The sequence below is a fragment of the Falco rusticolus genome, chromosome 8 (genome assembly GCF_015220075.1).
Source record: "Falco rusticolus isolate bFalRus1 chromosome 8, bFalRus1.pri, whole genome shotgun sequence".
NCBI classification, from domain to species: Eukaryota; Metazoa; Chordata; class Aves; order Falconiformes; family Falconidae; genus Falco; species Falco rusticolus.
Genome location: NC_051194.1, coordinates 21300487 through 21316496, shown reverse-complemented (window position 1 = coordinate 21316496; position 16010 = coordinate 21300487). Strand labels below are relative to the sequence as shown.

The following is a 16010-nucleotide window of genomic DNA, read 5'->3' as shown; positions in this document are numbered from 1 at the left end:
AGAGCGGGGAAGGCTAGAAACCTGCTGTCAGGTGGAAAACCTCTAACTGCTGCTGTCCCCCAGGGAGGTCTGCAGTGAAAGTTCTGGCAAGCGTGAAGCTCTGCCTGCGGGTGGTCCTGTGCTCTGCTGTTAGCACTGGGAATGTCTCTGCTCTGCTCTCTGCTGCTTCTCAGGCAGCATCTTTGGAAGATCACAAGACAGGAGGGAAGAGGACAGGGGCAGCACATGTGAGGAAGCAGAAGATGGAAGGGTGTAGGAGAGCTGTTGGAGACACGGTAGGGAAAGACATGTGAATCCTTTGATTATTTTGTTTATGATAATGATTTCCCCTGATTCCACAGAAGAGTCAGCTGGACAGTCTGAGTTTCGGGGTGGGTCACCTCAAGGTCATGAAGCAAAGGCTCCCTTGGAGGAAGGGCTGAAGCCGGTGCAGTCCTAATGTGCTTCTGGGCATCTTTGGCTGAGCCCAGTGCAAAGAGGCCTTTGGTTCCTCATGCAGGCTCCACTGAAGACTTGTGCCCAGCACAGACAGCCTCTGACAAAGCTTCAAGGTGACAGAGCAATTTTGTCGGTGGCCTTGTCAGATGCTGAGGCCTTGTTCCACTGAGTGAGGATTTTAGGCCGCAAGATGCATTTGGATACCCATTTAACTGCCAGCTCCAGCCAGCTGTTGTTTTCCTGCTGTTGGAGTATAGGGCGAGGGATGGACTGACTTGCATTTTATTGGATCTACTTAATTTTTTAATGCTTAATTTGCTGGAGATGAAACAAACCGAGGCAGGAATTGGGCTGCTCAGATAGGCGGTTCTTTTTTTCTTTTGCACACTAACTCTGTTGTGTGGCTGTAGCACATTGTTTGCAGTACTGTGGGACGATGGGGAAAATTTGGCTTTCTCATCCCCCTGGGTGCTGGACACCTCTTGACATGGCTCATCTCACAGTCCCTCGGCTTCATTGCTATGACGTTGTTCTCTGGCACAGATACCAAAGTGCAGTTTGTGCCCATGCTGTTGAACACAACTGCTGAAACCTATAGAGAAGGTTACTTAGTCATGCCAGCTCCTGAACTGTGACCAGGAGTTGTTTTGCCCCAGATACAATAGTGTCAAGGAGTTTACAACAGCATGAGAGTGCAGATACTCATACTATTCTCATGCAGTTTAATATACTGGTACTGCTATATCATAGTGTCTGGTTTTCAAAAGATCACAGCTAATAGCAGCAGCAAGATTCCTGTGGTGCTCAGTGATGTAAATACTGAACCTTAGGACCTGGATGAACATTTCTTTAGTGGTCACCCTTTGCTGTCCTGTGGTGCTTGTAACCCAGAAAAAACCCAGACCCCAAAGGTATTTTTTTGGGAAGGCAGGGGCAGCCCATAGTGGGATGGATGTCTCAGAAGAAGCATTTATCAACCTGTGCTCTTCTAATCCTGTTGTAGGAGATTATGGGTGTTGGGAAGGAGCAACAGCCTCTCCTAGCACAACTCTTTTGAGCTTCCTGAGAGAGGTGTGGAAAGGCTATGGTAACCTCACACTAGGTCTGCTCGCTGCCCTTCCTGACACAAGGCTGCAGGAGGTCAGGAAGCCATGGGAAGTCAAGGTGCATGGAAGGGTTTTCATGAGATGGCTTCTCCATGGTGAAGGCCCTCAGGGTCCTTCCATTCCAGAGGGTCTGGAGGAGGGAGAGCATCCTTGGGAGGCACCAAGCTCTGCCAATGGGCTGCGCAAAAGGAGTGGTTTGCTGTGGCCAAGACAGAGCAGGGTCTAAAACTGAATTTGGTGGTGCTATGAACTGCCTCTGAGTGGGAGCTGGCTCTCCATTGTGTTCGACATGCTCTTTGGAGCTCACAACGGGAACATGCTGTCCTAGAAAACTGCACGTGTTAGTCCCAGAGTCTCCAAGGCCCTTACTCCCATGTAGTGACATCCAGTTGCAGGAAAGTAGGACAGGAGAGACCTGGTGACAGCTCTGATGTGGTGCCAGCCTGGCTGGGGAGGAAGTGATGAGGTCTTCCAGCTCCTGTACAGTTGCTGGTCTGAGCCTGATGTGGGTTTTCCCCAGGGGCTTGGAAATACGTGGAGGGGAAAGCAAGGTAGAGATGATGAAGGCTGGTATCTTAAGCTGGGCCAGATGTGTGGGTTTTTTTCTATGCATAAAGGTTTTTCAGATCCTAATGAAGGACCAATTAAGTGATTAGTGTCACCTGTGTCTTAATTAAGGTTAATAGGCAGCACCTGTTGCTAACAGTGGGCCATGATGGTCTTTTGAAATGATCCATATCAGCTCTAACCTGCTTAGGGTGAAGCTTGTTCTTGCTGGTGTGGAGAAATCTGCCTGAAATGATATTCAGCTGTAACACAGCTACACTTTGTGTTGAAAGGGACTCTCAGATGAAAATCATATCTGGAAATAATAATGCATTCCCTTGCATGTGTTTCTAATAGCATAGCTGATGAAGTGAAGTCAGGGGACATTTAGAAATCAAATGCACTTGGTTTTATTCCACCCTGTGGTATTGCCACATCTCCCAAGTTTGGAGGAGGTGAGAAGCTGTCAGTTTTGAAGCTGCCCTGTTGATTTCCTACTGGTTCCTGGCTCCTGTGTAGCCATCTCTCCCTGTAGGAGCTGTCTTGCTCCTGCAGAGCTTGGCCAGGCATGCTGGTGTGGGATCTTCTGAGGCCACAGTTGCATCTAGGAAACTGGCCTGGGATGCAGGAGCTGTCTGGGAACATGTCTGGGACCTCCCGTGTGTCCTGTTCTTATCCTGCAAGCTGAAACAACTAGGGTACACTTCAGCAGCAGTAAAAATGTACATCTCCAACTCCTCTGACTATTAAAATATTATATAAGTTTTACAAATGCATGGGAAATAGAAGCAGCCTTTCTGCAATTTGGATGGTGTATTTGTGCACAGTACTGTTCATTCCATCACTTTTAGCCCAGCTGTACTTTAGCAGAGCTGACACCAAGAAATGGGTGCTTTTTGTTTAGGTTTGCCAGAGAAAACGGCTGGACACATAGCTGTGTACTTTGTGTTTGTGCCTGTGTAGACACTCATGTGCAGACCCCACAAATACATATATTTCAATAATTATAAGCAACATCTTCAGGGAAAGCTGCTGACACTTTCCCTTCTTAAACTACATTTTCTGCTCCTTGTGTGATTTGGAAGAATTTCCCATGGGACTGTTTTTCAGGGGCAGGGAAGTCAATGATGGGCAGCTATCACCGTGCAGCTTGCTGCAACTTTCAGTTGATTTCTTGCACACCTGCTATACAAAGTGGTCTTTGCTCACCTTGATCTCCAGGCTGCAGAGATATCCCATGCAGGGATGATGATGAGTGGCTCGATGAAAAGACAGTGCTCAAATAAGTTGCAATAGCAGTGGGTCTGGACACAGGCCTGGAGTCATTTGTACAGCCTGAGGATGTAGTCTGTCAAATCAGGGGAGACTTTGGGCACGGAGTAATAGCAGGCTCTGATCTGGGTGAAGTGTTTTCCAGACACAAGCTTGAGCTTTGGAATAGGGACCCAAGGCAGAAGCTGCCAGGCAGGCTGGAAGAGTCTTGAGGTGTGGGATGGTGATGGTGCTAATCAGGCTGTTGCCTGGGACACACTATCTCCCCTGCTAGGATGGAAGAGAGTTTGGAGATATGTGTGGCTGGGGATCCTGCATGCCTAATTTCTGCATCTCAACAACAACTTTAACACCCAAGTGGGAGTAAGGCTGCTGAACCCATGCTAGGTCCACGTCAGATGGTACACTGCTTAGCTCTGGCACCCTGACAGGAAGGTAGAACCAGGGCCCCAGCAGACTTGCATGCTTTGGAGGCACAATCCCTCACCAGTGCCTCTTGTAGGGCACCTGATGAGTCTTTCACAGAGGTCGTGAAGGAGGGAGATCAAAAGGTCTCAGCTACCTGGAGCTGTTTGGGTTGATCCTGGTGCCCTGTTCCAGACCTGTCGTGGGGAATGTGCGCCATCCTCCTTTCCCCTCCATGCTGGTGGTCCTTCTCAGCCAGAGCTGCCCTGCCCTGGCTGCTCAGCACAGTCAGGAATTGCCTGGGTGGCAGGCAGCTGGCTGTGGCAGCCTTCCCTGCCCTTTGCCTGCCTGGAGTTGCCAGACACTGAGCAGATGGTTTCATCTACACCAAGACAAAGCTCTGTCTACGGAGCTGACACGAGAGGCAGAAGAGATGTGTGAACAGCTACACATTCCCTCAGTCGTTGCTTTCCAGCTGTGGCCAGTTAAGACTTCCGAGGAATAAAAAGGCCAACATCTGGGGTGGCTCCTTGGTCCTAGTCCAGATCTATGGAGGCCAAGAGCTGGCAGAGGAAGAAGAGAACTCAGCTGTTGTGTATAATGGGGACTCTTTTTGCAGGGGTTGCCGGTTACACACTGACCATGGTGATCGCCAGCTCCCGAGGGAGGAAGCAATCTGTGTCATCTCACAGCAGGCTTCCTTAAATCTCGGCCTGATTAAGCAGTAGCAATATGGGCTGCCTGATATGAAAGAGCCTTCCCTGAAAAGGGACAATTGTTAGTGCAGAAATAGCCTGTTTGTTTGTATTGTCCCAGTGAGAGGCCAGTAGCACACAAAATCATCACATTCTGACTCCAGTTGACTGGGAATCTGGAGATGAATAGTATCCATCAGCTACTGGCATTGGTTTGGGTACAGAGTCTGTTGGCCATACACCTGGGAAAGCTGCATTTGAATGCTCTGGGGTTATTTTTTTTTTCCAACCTCAAGATGTCTGATGGATTTTGGGAATATCCACTCAGATTTTGACCTCTTGTTTATCCTTGAAAAAGCAGTATTTGTGCTTTCCATGGTGAGGCTATGGGCTAAAATACCCATGGAGTGCACAGAGAGATGCTGAGGCTTGCAAGGTGGCGTTGCTATAGAAGGAGGAGGTGGTGTGGTAGGTTCTTGAAACAGCTTCTGCTGGATTCATGTGCTAGATTTTAGACACATTTGTGAATGTGGCCAGTGGTTTTCCATCAGCACATTTGCTGGTAGCTGTATCAGAGTAGGTCTGGAAAGGGAGGTTGATACTCAGACATCTGATGAAAAATTGCTGTGTATAGTTACGTCAGAGTTATTTATTCATTGCATAGAGATTAAAGCTTTTTTGATAGAGTGCAGTCATCTTAGCTTGTGGCTGTTGTTTTTCTTAGTTTCTTGTGTATTTTGGGGATCTAATTAATTACAGGGAGTGACTGATGCTCAGAAAAAATGTGGTTCAAACTGAGCTGCAGTTTTCTTCAAGTTTCTTTGCCTTCATACTCAGGAAGCTGCAAGCTCAGGTCCTCAGTATTCAACATGGAAGACTAAAATACTGTCAGCTTCAAGTTGTTTGAGGTAGCATGTTTGTGCTGATATGCAGGCAAACATTAGGGCTTCTCTAATTTGCGGAGCAGAGAGGTGAGGCAGTGTAAAGGCCAGCATTTATTCTTTTTGGCTGGTGGTCTCTATGTAGAAGACATAAATTAAGAGTTGTCTGCTGGGATCCCCTGGAGATGTGATGAGTTTGTGGTATGTTTGGAGGACATCAGCCTCAGGTTTTTCTATTCTGCTACCCATCTGGAGGTCGTCTACTTCTTGTGGGCATGTTCCCAGTACTGCAGAGATAAAGGTGGGACAGCCTGGCACATAGCTTGTTTCAGCAAGTAATTTTAAACTTGGAGATATTAATATGCAACTTCTCTTTGAAAAGCTTCCAAGGAGGGCTTGCCATCCTTTGCAGATGAGATATGTAGGGATTGCTCACTCCCCATTCAAAGGCGGGAGTCAAAATGTGTCATAACCTCTTGAGCAGTGCTGTTAGATATTGCAGGGCAACTACAATCTCTAGCTCAGGAGGTGGACTGAGGAGCAGTTTGTAGGCAGCTGGGAAGGCACTGTTACAGGTGGGATCACTCTGTACTCACCTCGTTTCTTGTGGCCTTTACCAAGTTGTGTGCCATTGCTGGGGAAGAGCACTAGTCTTGGCAGACTGTTGCTCTTATCCAGTACAACTTGTACCATCAGCCAGGTACAGATGCCTGAGCTCCCTTCAGTGGTGAGAACAGAGCTTCAGCATCTACTGCAGAGGGAGTTTGCTCTTCCCTGACTCCCATGACACATGATGAAAAGTGGCTTGAGTCCGCAGAGCTTGGGGATGACCGCTTCCACACTGTGTAATTTTTGGCCCAGGTCACTTATGGGTCCCTTGTAGTGCTCACTGGCTCTGAGACACCGTCAGTAATTTCTGGGGTTTCAGCAGCCCCAGCATGATCCATCATGTGCAGTGATCTGTCACCTAGGAGAAGCCAAACTGATCTCGTCCAAACTACAGCCCGTGTGGAAAAGGCTGTACTTGCAATGTGGATGGACAGTCAGAGACTGGGACCTGGGAGCAAGACAGGGAACGAAGCTGCTGGGCAGTGCAGGCATACTCGGAGCTTAGTATGTGTACTCTCCAGAGACGTTTGTTTGAGCTCCCCTTTTTGCCTATCCCAGCTATTCCTCTTGCTTCCCTGGTGAGCATTGCCCTGGACTGCTTGGGCATGTAGGTGTGAGGAGACCTCAGTTTCCATGGAGAAGTCTAGTTTGAGATCTGCAACTTATTTTGATGTAGGGTCTAGGGTTTAGAGCCGCTGTCTGGTGGGGGGAAGCTCCTTCTCCTCTCAAGCCACGCTGGGGTTACCTGTTTCATTCCCCCAAACCCTTAAAGCCTTGCTAGAGCCAGATGACAGATGTTAATATCTGTCTTGGGATTTAGATGATAATGTGTCATGCTGAAGGACCCTTTCCTATGCAGATGCCAGCTGTCACACCCAAGCACGTTGTGGTCAGCCCTCTGGGTTTTTGCTGAGGGAAGCAGGGCTTGCCTGGGTGTGCAGCACTGAAGGCCAGCTGGTCTACCTGGCCTGGAGGTAGCGTAAAGCCACTCTGGCCTCATGTTGTATTTCTTATTCTCTCTGCCTTTGGGACAGGCTATGCACCAGCAGGGACTTGACTGCTGTGATTATCTGGGCTGTTTAGAATCTGATGGGTCTGACTATCCCTGGGCGGTTCTAGGATCTGATAATCCCACCCCCAAACACACCTTTCTCCAGTTTTCTCCCCAATCCTAGTAACAGTGTTAGCTCTGCTATGTTCATATGTCTCCCAGTCTTCCTTCCCCACAACGTGCCTACCAACCTCACCTGTGCTGAGCCTAGCTCCTGCCACTGCCTGCCCAAATCTCTCTGCAGCTCATCACCACCAGTGTGTTGTGACAGGTTGGCAAAATTTGCAAAAAGAAAATGTCTTCTACCACATTTTTCAGTTTTGCCACCAAATTTTGACAGAGCCAAGAGCCTGGAGCTGCTTCTGCTGCCCTGAGTGTGCTTGGTGACCTGGAGGGGACCTAGTCAAGTCTCTCCTTAGCAGTTTCCAAGCTATTCTTTCTCTCATGTAAGTGCTCTTAAAATAATCATCTGGTCCTGAGCAGCTGGAGGAGTTCAGCTTTGAGACTGATGTTTGCCCACATGTCTTTCCTTTCTTTCAGACTGTGCTGCTCTGGGAGGAGAGGGCAGCTCTTGGAGGACACTAGTTGTGTGGAAGCCTGTTGGACCACCACAGCTCACTTGACTACTCCGATCCCAAATCTGCTGTTTTGAAACTAGGCAGTAGGTTGGCAGCTGGGACATGTGAGAGCAGAGGAGGTGAGTTCATGGTAAGAGGACAGCCTTCAGTTTAAGTGCTTGGAGACCAGCTGGTGTTTCTTTGGGATCCTGCAGGGTTTTTGCTGTAGGTGAGAAGGGGCTGTCCTAGGGAGCAGGGGCTCAGGACAGTGTGACCCCATGGGAATGTCATTTGGCTTTCTGAACATACCTAAGCTACTCACCTGGTGTCTTGGCTTTGTATGGGGTTCATGTTTAGAGAGATGTGACCAACCTGTTAGTTTACCTAGGCCCTGGATTTTACCTAATTGCCTTCTTAATGGCAGGGTTTCTTGTTAGCTCCTTCCCTTCTGTTGCCTTGAACTCTGTGACCACTTCTTTTTGAATGTATTTCCTCTCTCCCCATTTCCAGACGTGTCTCATGTATTACTGGAGAAGTATTGGGGATCCAGCCTAGCTGAGATCATTATCACAATGGGCCTGATTTTCCAGCCTCACCCTTTGCCTTGATTTCAGAGTGGATCATGAGGATAATAGAGCATCTTTGAGCTGATTTAATTTTTGCAGGGATTTGCGTTCCCTGGAAAAACTCCCTGGAGAGATGCTCAGCTTAATCATGATTAAGGCCAACAAAAATCTGGTAGCTGATCCTTTGAGCAATGAGGGGCTGTGTTTGACTAGTAGGTGAACCGGGGGTATCTACTGGAAACTAGTAATTTCTTGGGGCCTTACTTGGTCTGTTTTCAGTGTATGGGCTATACTACACTGGGCAGACCAGCTGAGTGACACACCAGTGTTCATGAGGGTGCCTTCACCTGGAGAAGGCTCCATCTCTTCCACAAGGTATCATGGTTTTCTCCTTAATATCCTAGGTATTGTTTTCAGGCTAAGGACACGTGAGGAAGGAAGAGACTGAGGATGCAGATGGAATGGAAGAAAATGCCAAGTGGTTAAATGGCTGTAGATAAGTGGAGAAACGTCTTAAGAGATTGACGGTTGCCTGCTGGTTGGAGAGGTGGAAGGAAAGATTGCATTCGCACACCAGGATTGCAAATCCACTCATAACCCGTGCACCAAACCCCCCCACCCCACCCCCCCCACCCCCGGTTAAATTGCATTTGTTACTCATTTTTAGCCTTCCCATTTGTAAACTTGCACAGAGCTCTGTACCGCACCTTTATGGCCCCATCTGCTGTTTCCATCTCGCAGAACCTCTGGCCTGTTTTTCGGGGAGAAAGCCTACAGAATAAAACTTGTGCAGTCACACAAGCTGTTGCTGTGCTGGTGTTTTCCTTGGCTGATGTGTCTGCGACGCATTCCTGTATATGCATGATTGTGTGTCAGAGTTCACACGCACAGAGGAGGGATAATTCACAGATAGCTGTGCAGATAAAACGAGCATCAAGCATCAGTGTGTGCCCCAGAAGATGTAATACTTTTGGGGGGCTTTCTTGAAACATCCTCTTATGAGAGTGGCTGTAATGTTTTCTGGACATTGCAGCTTGTGGGCAGAAGCTATGGATCTCTGGCAGGGTGGTGAGAGAGGCTGGCCTGGGGGGGGAAAGTCGGCTGCACCCAGCAGCACCCAGGTTTCAGGGGTGGGTGGCCCCTGAGCGTTTCCTGTCCCCACTAGGTGGCACTGGGAGCCCTGCTATGGTGTCCCTGTCCCCCAGCCACACAGCCTGTCCTGTCCTGGACCTCTCTTCTGCCAGGACAGAGACTCCCTGGACAGGGAGCCAGGCACAGAGGGGTCTGTGCATTGCATGCCAGTCCTTTTCCCATAGGAGCTGGTGTGTCATTTGGGAGCTGGTGTCTCACAGATAGCGCCTGGTGCTCTAGGAACTAGTGCTTCACACATGTTATGCCAGAAGCTTGTGCCTCACACACTGACCCGGCCACACTAGGAGTCATCGTATTGCATCTTCTCTCTGGGAACTGGTGCGCTTGTGAGTGTCTCAGCAGGAGTCGGTGCATCGCATGTGTTGTGCTGAAAGTCAGTGCATTGCGCGTCTCACTGGGAGCTGGTGTATCATATGTGTCGCACTGGGAGTCACTGCATCACAAGTGTCCTGCTGGGAGCTGGTGCGTCACTGGCAGGCCTAGCCCTGCTGGGAGTTGGTGCATTATGTGTGTCCTGATGGGAACTGGCACACAGTGGGTGTGCCTTGCTGGGATTCAGTGTGTTTTGCACATACTCTGCTGGCACCTTGCACCCTGGCTCTGCTCTACTAAAAGTTCTTGTGTTGGCTGTGTCCTACTGGGAGTTGGTGTGTTAGATGTGTCCCACTGAGAATCTTGGCACTACAGGTATCGTGCTGGGAATCAGTCAGTCCCTTGTGTCCTATGGGGAGCTGGTGTGTCTTATGGGGCTCAGCTCCACTGGCAGCCAGTGCATCACAAATGTCCTGCTGGGGGTTAGTTCAGCACAGGCATCCTGCTGGTAGTCAGAGCATCAGCTAGGAGCTGGTACATCACACATTAGTCTTGTCTGGCTGGGAGTCAGTGTGTCACGAGTCCTGCTGGGAGCTAATGGTTCCCACGTGTCCCTCTAGAAGTGTGTGCGCTGCCCTCTGGCCCTGCCCTGCTAGGAGCCAGTGCAGTATGTACTGACTGTTCCTCGTAAGAAATCAGTCTCATGTGTCCTGCTGGGAGCTGGTGCCTCACAGGTCTGCTAGGAGGACTCTGTTTCTCACTCTCCTGCTCTGCCTCGCTAGGAGTCAGGGTGCCACATGCTGTCCCTGTCACTGGAGCAGCACAGCGTGTGCCCTGCTCTCCGTGCAAGTCTGCTGCACAGAGCCCATTGCCCTGGTTTGGTCTCCCCAGTCTAGCATACATGAGCTCCTGCTTCCATCAAGGATCAGGAACGCCGGACACAGCTTGCTCTGCTGAAGGCTTCTGGTTTGCAGTGGACAGGGGGATGCCACAGCACTGTGATTATTTTAATTAATTTATTTTAAATAGCTATAGTGCAGAGAGTTAAATGGCATGAAATAAGTGCACAAGCTTATCCGCCATCCTCCACCACTGCTCCCAGGAGCAGGAGCAGGAGACACATCTGTCCGTGCCTGTCTCTCTCTCTCCTGCCACCATGTCCTGCCTGCTGGGACCTGTCCTGACACCTGCACTGCCCCAGCACTGCCTGCTGTGTCCTGAGGTACCTGCAGCTTCCCTGGCCTTTGGGGACCCTCTCTGCTGCGGGCCAGCACCTGCCCTGAGTATGCCATGGCAATGGGCGAGGGAATGGCTTTTGGCAGCAGCGCTGTGCCCAGAGCTTCTGGCCTCTGCCCATCACCTCTGAGTGGAGGTGCATGGTGAGACAGGACCCCAGCCCTGCCATAAGGGGGCTGGCCCCAGCCAGATGGACCCTCTCTGCCTCGGGTCACTTGTGGCACTTGGTGGAGTTGTGTGGTGGCTGCTACCTCCCCGTGCATGCGCTGCTCCTACACAGGCATGCGGATGTCCTCCCTTCTTCTGCAGTTCTCCAGGCTCTTTGGTCTTAGGGCTGCAGAGCCTTCCCTCTGGCCCCATGCTCTTCCCTCCATCCCTATGCCCTTCCCTCCATCCCCATGGTTTCCTGCAGGGCTGTGGGCCCTTCCAACTGATTCCCCGTTGCTGTGGCTTGTATCCCTTGGGGACTCTCCACACCCCCATGCCTGCTCAGTCTGCACCTCTAAGTCTTCCCTTTGTGTCCAGACTCTGATGGTGCCTTTCTCATTATCCTGGCTTTCCCCCAGCACCCTGGCTAGTGGCTGTTTTTCAGCCATCATGTGGGTGGCGTTGCAGAGAGAGAAGCTTGGGTGAACGATGATTCCATGGGGGGAGAGTTCAACCATTCTGTGGTTTTAGGATTCCTTGATATGAGGCAGATAACACGAACTGAAGCAGCCAGCATTGCAGAGCTGGTGAGAGCTGGTAGCAGTTATATGAGGCTTCCCTCCTTTCCCCTTAACCTGAGCAGCCATGGTGAGGGTGAGGTAGGGGCTCAAGCCCCATTAGTATGGCTCTCCCCCTTCACAGCAGCTTTCTCAGGCTCCCTGCTAACTCAGGAAGAGGTGTCAGTGCTTTGGGGCTACTCCTAGACTTTCTGGACCTGAAAGAAAAAGCAGAAAAATCTCATTTTTATCATGCTGATGCTTGTTGTTTGACTGCAGTTGGTGTGGCTGTCTGGTGGGGCTGATGATGGAACAGTGGCCCCTGCCAGGGGCCATGGCAAGCCTCTCTGATAAAGTCCAACCATGTGTCTATGCTGGTGCTGTGGTGCTGCACTGTTGCATGGGGTTGTTCCTCCCCAGGTGCAGGACCCTACATTTGCCTTTGGTGAACTTCCTGAGGTTCATGTCCACCCAGCTGTAGCTAGACCACATCTGGCTGAACGGTAGCGTAGCCTCTGGTGGATCAGAGACTGCTCCCAGTTTTGTATCCTCAGCAGACTGGCTGAGGGCACGCTTTGTCCCTTCAGCCAGGTCACTGATGACTGAGTTGAACAGGACCCCTGGGGAACACTGCTAGCTACAGGCCTCCAGCTCAGCTCTGCACCACGGATCACAGCCCTCTGAGCTCTGCCGTTCAGCCAGTTCCCAACCCACCTCACTGTCCACTCATCTCACCCACACTTTGTGAGGTTATGTATGAGTACATTATAGGAGGTGATATTATGGGTTGCATGGCTTAGGGTGACTAGGCCTGGGTTTGACAACATTCTGCTGTCCCTGGAACGAATGCAGGAGATGGAATGCTGGTTTGAGCTGTGGCTGTTCTCTGTTGCATAGCTGCTTTCAGTTCCTGAACTTGCTTTTATTTGATCAATGAGTGCCAGCTGCAAAGTGCACACGTGATGACCCTGCTCAGGTGACTGTGTCCGCCCAGTGCTTTTACCTTGAGGTCACTCTCAGCTCAGACTAGATTTTAACTGAGGTCTGGCGAAGCTCTGCAGATCCTGTTAGCAGCCTCTTGAGCTTGGTGAGACCTGTGCTTGCAGAGCAGCAGCAGCCCCAGAGAGAGAGACTAAGGTAGGTTTGGATATGTCAAAGACATGAGAGAGACTGTAGATGTTAGATGTCATGTGTAAAAATATTGCCTGTTTTGCCTAAAACAGTTTGCAGTGCTTCTGCAAGCTGCGACCCGACTGCTTGAATGTGCTTAGGTTGTCACTAGAGGGAGCGCCGTGTGATTTTTCATTAATCTTGAAAAAATTACACGATGCAGAGACCCAGCTGGTGGAGCAGTTTGGCAGGAGGGATGTAGGAGAGATTCTGCAGTCGGCTGCGGCTTTGTAGGCATAGGTGTTTCTTTAGCTGCAAGGGATTCTCTTGTACTGCTCAGCCAGCAAGGTGTGGGGGGAGAGGGAGGAGCTAAGCACCTTAAAAAGGTCAGTTTGCTAAGCGGGAATCACTTTCTTGATTCTCATTTTGGCTCTTTGAAGTGCAAGGTTTTGGAGGTGGACAGGGCCCTGCCCAGGCTCTGCAGGGGAGATGGCTGGAATGGGAGAGATGTTTGATCTAGTTGGCTTTGCTGCTACTGCAAATTCACTGGGTTTGCTCTGTCTGTAAGAGGCCTGGCTTGATGCATGCAGCTGCTGGCGACCTACTTCAAGAGCTCTCTGTTACCCAGATTCTGGTACCATTGCCGCCTGGCTGTACTGGGTAGAGCTAAGTTGCATCTCTGTGCCATGCTGTGCTGCAGCGGACACGTTCAGAGGTACCCCTCCAGGGCTAGAATTGAAATACAAGATGAGGAACAAGGGAATAGAGACAATGCAAGGAAACAAAGAGACCATAATAGTATCCTGCCTTGCCTTGAATTGGATAATTCCCCTATGACTAGTTGGTGGGCAGTGGATTACTCAGTGGGAGGAAAGAGATCTGGAGTCAGTCCTGTGAACTTCGTTCCCTCATTTCTAAAATGATGTTGTGAACATCTGGCTTGCACATGGAGCATGACGCTTGGCTCACAGAAGCATATAAATGTTTTCAGATCCTTGAATGGCTGTTGCTGAAATGCGAAGGATCATCATTAATGAAGTCTGCAATAACACTGACGGAGCATTTGTGTTTGTTTCAATTTGTAACTATGTTCTAACACTTGTTAACGAATGCTATTGTGGGTTGCAATGTGACCAAGGAACACTTGAGGGTAAACATGACGGGGTGGTTGTTCCTGGTTTGTGCTACTATTTATCACTGCAGGTGTTGAAACATACCATGTTGTGCAGCAAGGCTTTAAATGGGTGAATAGGGCAAGAGGGGAGACTTAGCTACCACTACTTCCTTTGTGGTTTTTCCATCTGCTCCACTTACATAGCAAACACAAACAAATGCCACAATTGGCTGATATAAGAAGATCAGTTGTGATGGGGAGCTGAATATCCATATGACATCAGAAAAATCTAGCTGGTGGGCTGGAGGCTGGTTTCAGACAACGTGGCTTGGAGTAACCGTGCTATCCCCCATAAAGAGACCTACGCAAAGACCTGAGGAAGCAGCAGATGCTCATACATAAGCCAAAGGTGAAGGGATAGAACTGAGATTCATCAAGCAAAGGCCTGCATGGGTGAGGAAGGGGCTTATAACTGAACTCAGACATATAAGGGAGACATACAAGAGGTGGAAGCAAAGGCATGTGACCGAGGAGGATTATAGAGTCGCTGTCTGATCTTGCAGGGATAGAGTGACCTGGAATTGAATCTGGTGAGGAGCGTGAAGGATGGTAAGAAAGGATTCTGTAAGTATGTAAACAGCAAAAGGAAGACTAGGGGAAGTGTGGGACTGCTGCTGATTGGTGCTGAGGACCTGGTAACAGAAGATGTGGAAAAAGCTGAGGTACTTGATGCCTTTTTTGCTTTAGTCTTTACTGGTAAGACCAGCCTTCAGCAATCCTAAAATCCTGAGACCAGGGGAAAGGTCTGGAACAAGGAAGACTTGCCTTCAGGTTAGGGAGCACTTAAGCAAACTGGACCCATGAATGCTTAAGAGGCTGGAACATCTCTTATATGAGAGGCTGAAACTGGTCCAGAAGAGAAGGCTCAGGGTAACCTTATCCATGTGTATAAATACCTGATGGCAGGGAATGAAGAAGAGGGAGCTGGACTCTCCTCAGTAGTGTCCAGTGACAGGACCAGAGGCAGTGGGCCCACGGGAGGTTCCATCTAAACAAAAACGCCTTTTCTATTGTGAGAGTGCTCAAACACTGGTATGGACTCCCCAGAGAGGATGTGGAGTCTTCATCAGTGGGGATATTTAAAACCCATGGGACTCATGCCCCTTCCCCCCCATGCCCATCAGTGGGCATGGACTCCTGTGCAGGCTGTGACCCACAATACCTTCTAGATCCTTCTCTGCCTGTGGGACTGACTGCCCTGCTGAGGTTTGGCATGATGTATTCACACTGACTCAGTTGTTTCTTATTTCTTTTCTGACTGCATCTCCCAGGTTCTGGAGATTGGTTTGGATCCAAAGCCTGCCCTGTGATACACTGGCAGCCTCTTCTGTGCTGGCATCATCTGCTTGATGAATAAACCTGCTTCCTTTTCTGTTATCTGGCTGTAAGTAAAAAGGCTAATTAGGATTGACCCAAACCCCAGCTCTGTGAATCCTCACTTGATGCATCTTACATTAGGCAGCAAGCCATTTATGACTACTCTTTGAATCTGTTTTTTCTAGATATTCTCCCATCATATTGCCATTTGAAGCTCCCTTCACCAAACAAGTATCAAAAAACTTACTAATGTCAAGAATTGATAACTGTTGTTTTTCCTCATCTACAAAGTTCTTCCACCTGGCTGTCCCAGGAAGCTGCGTTGATCTGAAGAGGTTGTGTTAGTCCCTGCACCCTTCCTTGCTTGCCTTTAGTGCTTATGGTAATGAAAACTAAGGTAGCAGGTCTGTAATTGCCCAGAGTTTCTTTTCTTTCATTTTGTAAAGCAGCACTTCATTTGCTCTCCCTGCAGCCTTATAAGGCTGCTTGGTTGTCTCTGGAGCCCAAAACCCATCAACCTGCTTCAGTGCCTTGAGATAAGGCTGATCAGGCACATCTCATTTAAAACCATTTGCACAGAGAAGTACTCCTTACTCTGCTCTTGCCTTATCAGAGGGTTAAATCATGTCCTCCTGTGGCTGATAATAGCTGTGCTGCATCAGCTGCTACTTTTTTCTCACACAGTGACCTTCAACATGTATCCAAGACAGCTGATAGCTTTCCAGCTCTGAGAAGTGGACATGCCTTCTCTCTCTCACATGACTGATGGGCTTAGAAGAGTTTGTCACCCTCAGTGATCCTCCAAAGCTAAGTGTCTTGGCTTTTCAGCTTTGCCCTTTTCTTGTGAGACTACTTTTAACTGTTGCCTGTTGCAATCTA

General features: G+C 49.4%; 1 protein-coding gene across 2 annotated transcripts in view; it reads left to right on the top strand.

Moving 5' to 3' along the window:
• The window catches only part of LOC119152174 (pro-neuregulin-2, membrane-bound isoform-like), a 30690-nt gene extending 21771 nt beyond the window's left edge, over positions 1–8919 (top strand). Inside the window, exons 2-3 of one of the 2 annotated variants that reach the window (XM_037397056.1) lie at positions 7544–7700; positions 8531–8919. In XM_037397056.1, coding sequence (XP_037252953.1) covers positions 7544–7626 — 83 coding nt within the window. In that variant the 3' untranslated portion in view covers positions 7627–7700; positions 8531–8919. Of the gene's footprint in view, positions 1–7543; positions 7712–8530 lie in introns of both variants that reach the window. The other variant, XM_037397057.1, reaches the window with a different exon arrangement.
• The last annotated feature ends 7091 nt before the right edge of the window (positions 8920–16010 follow it).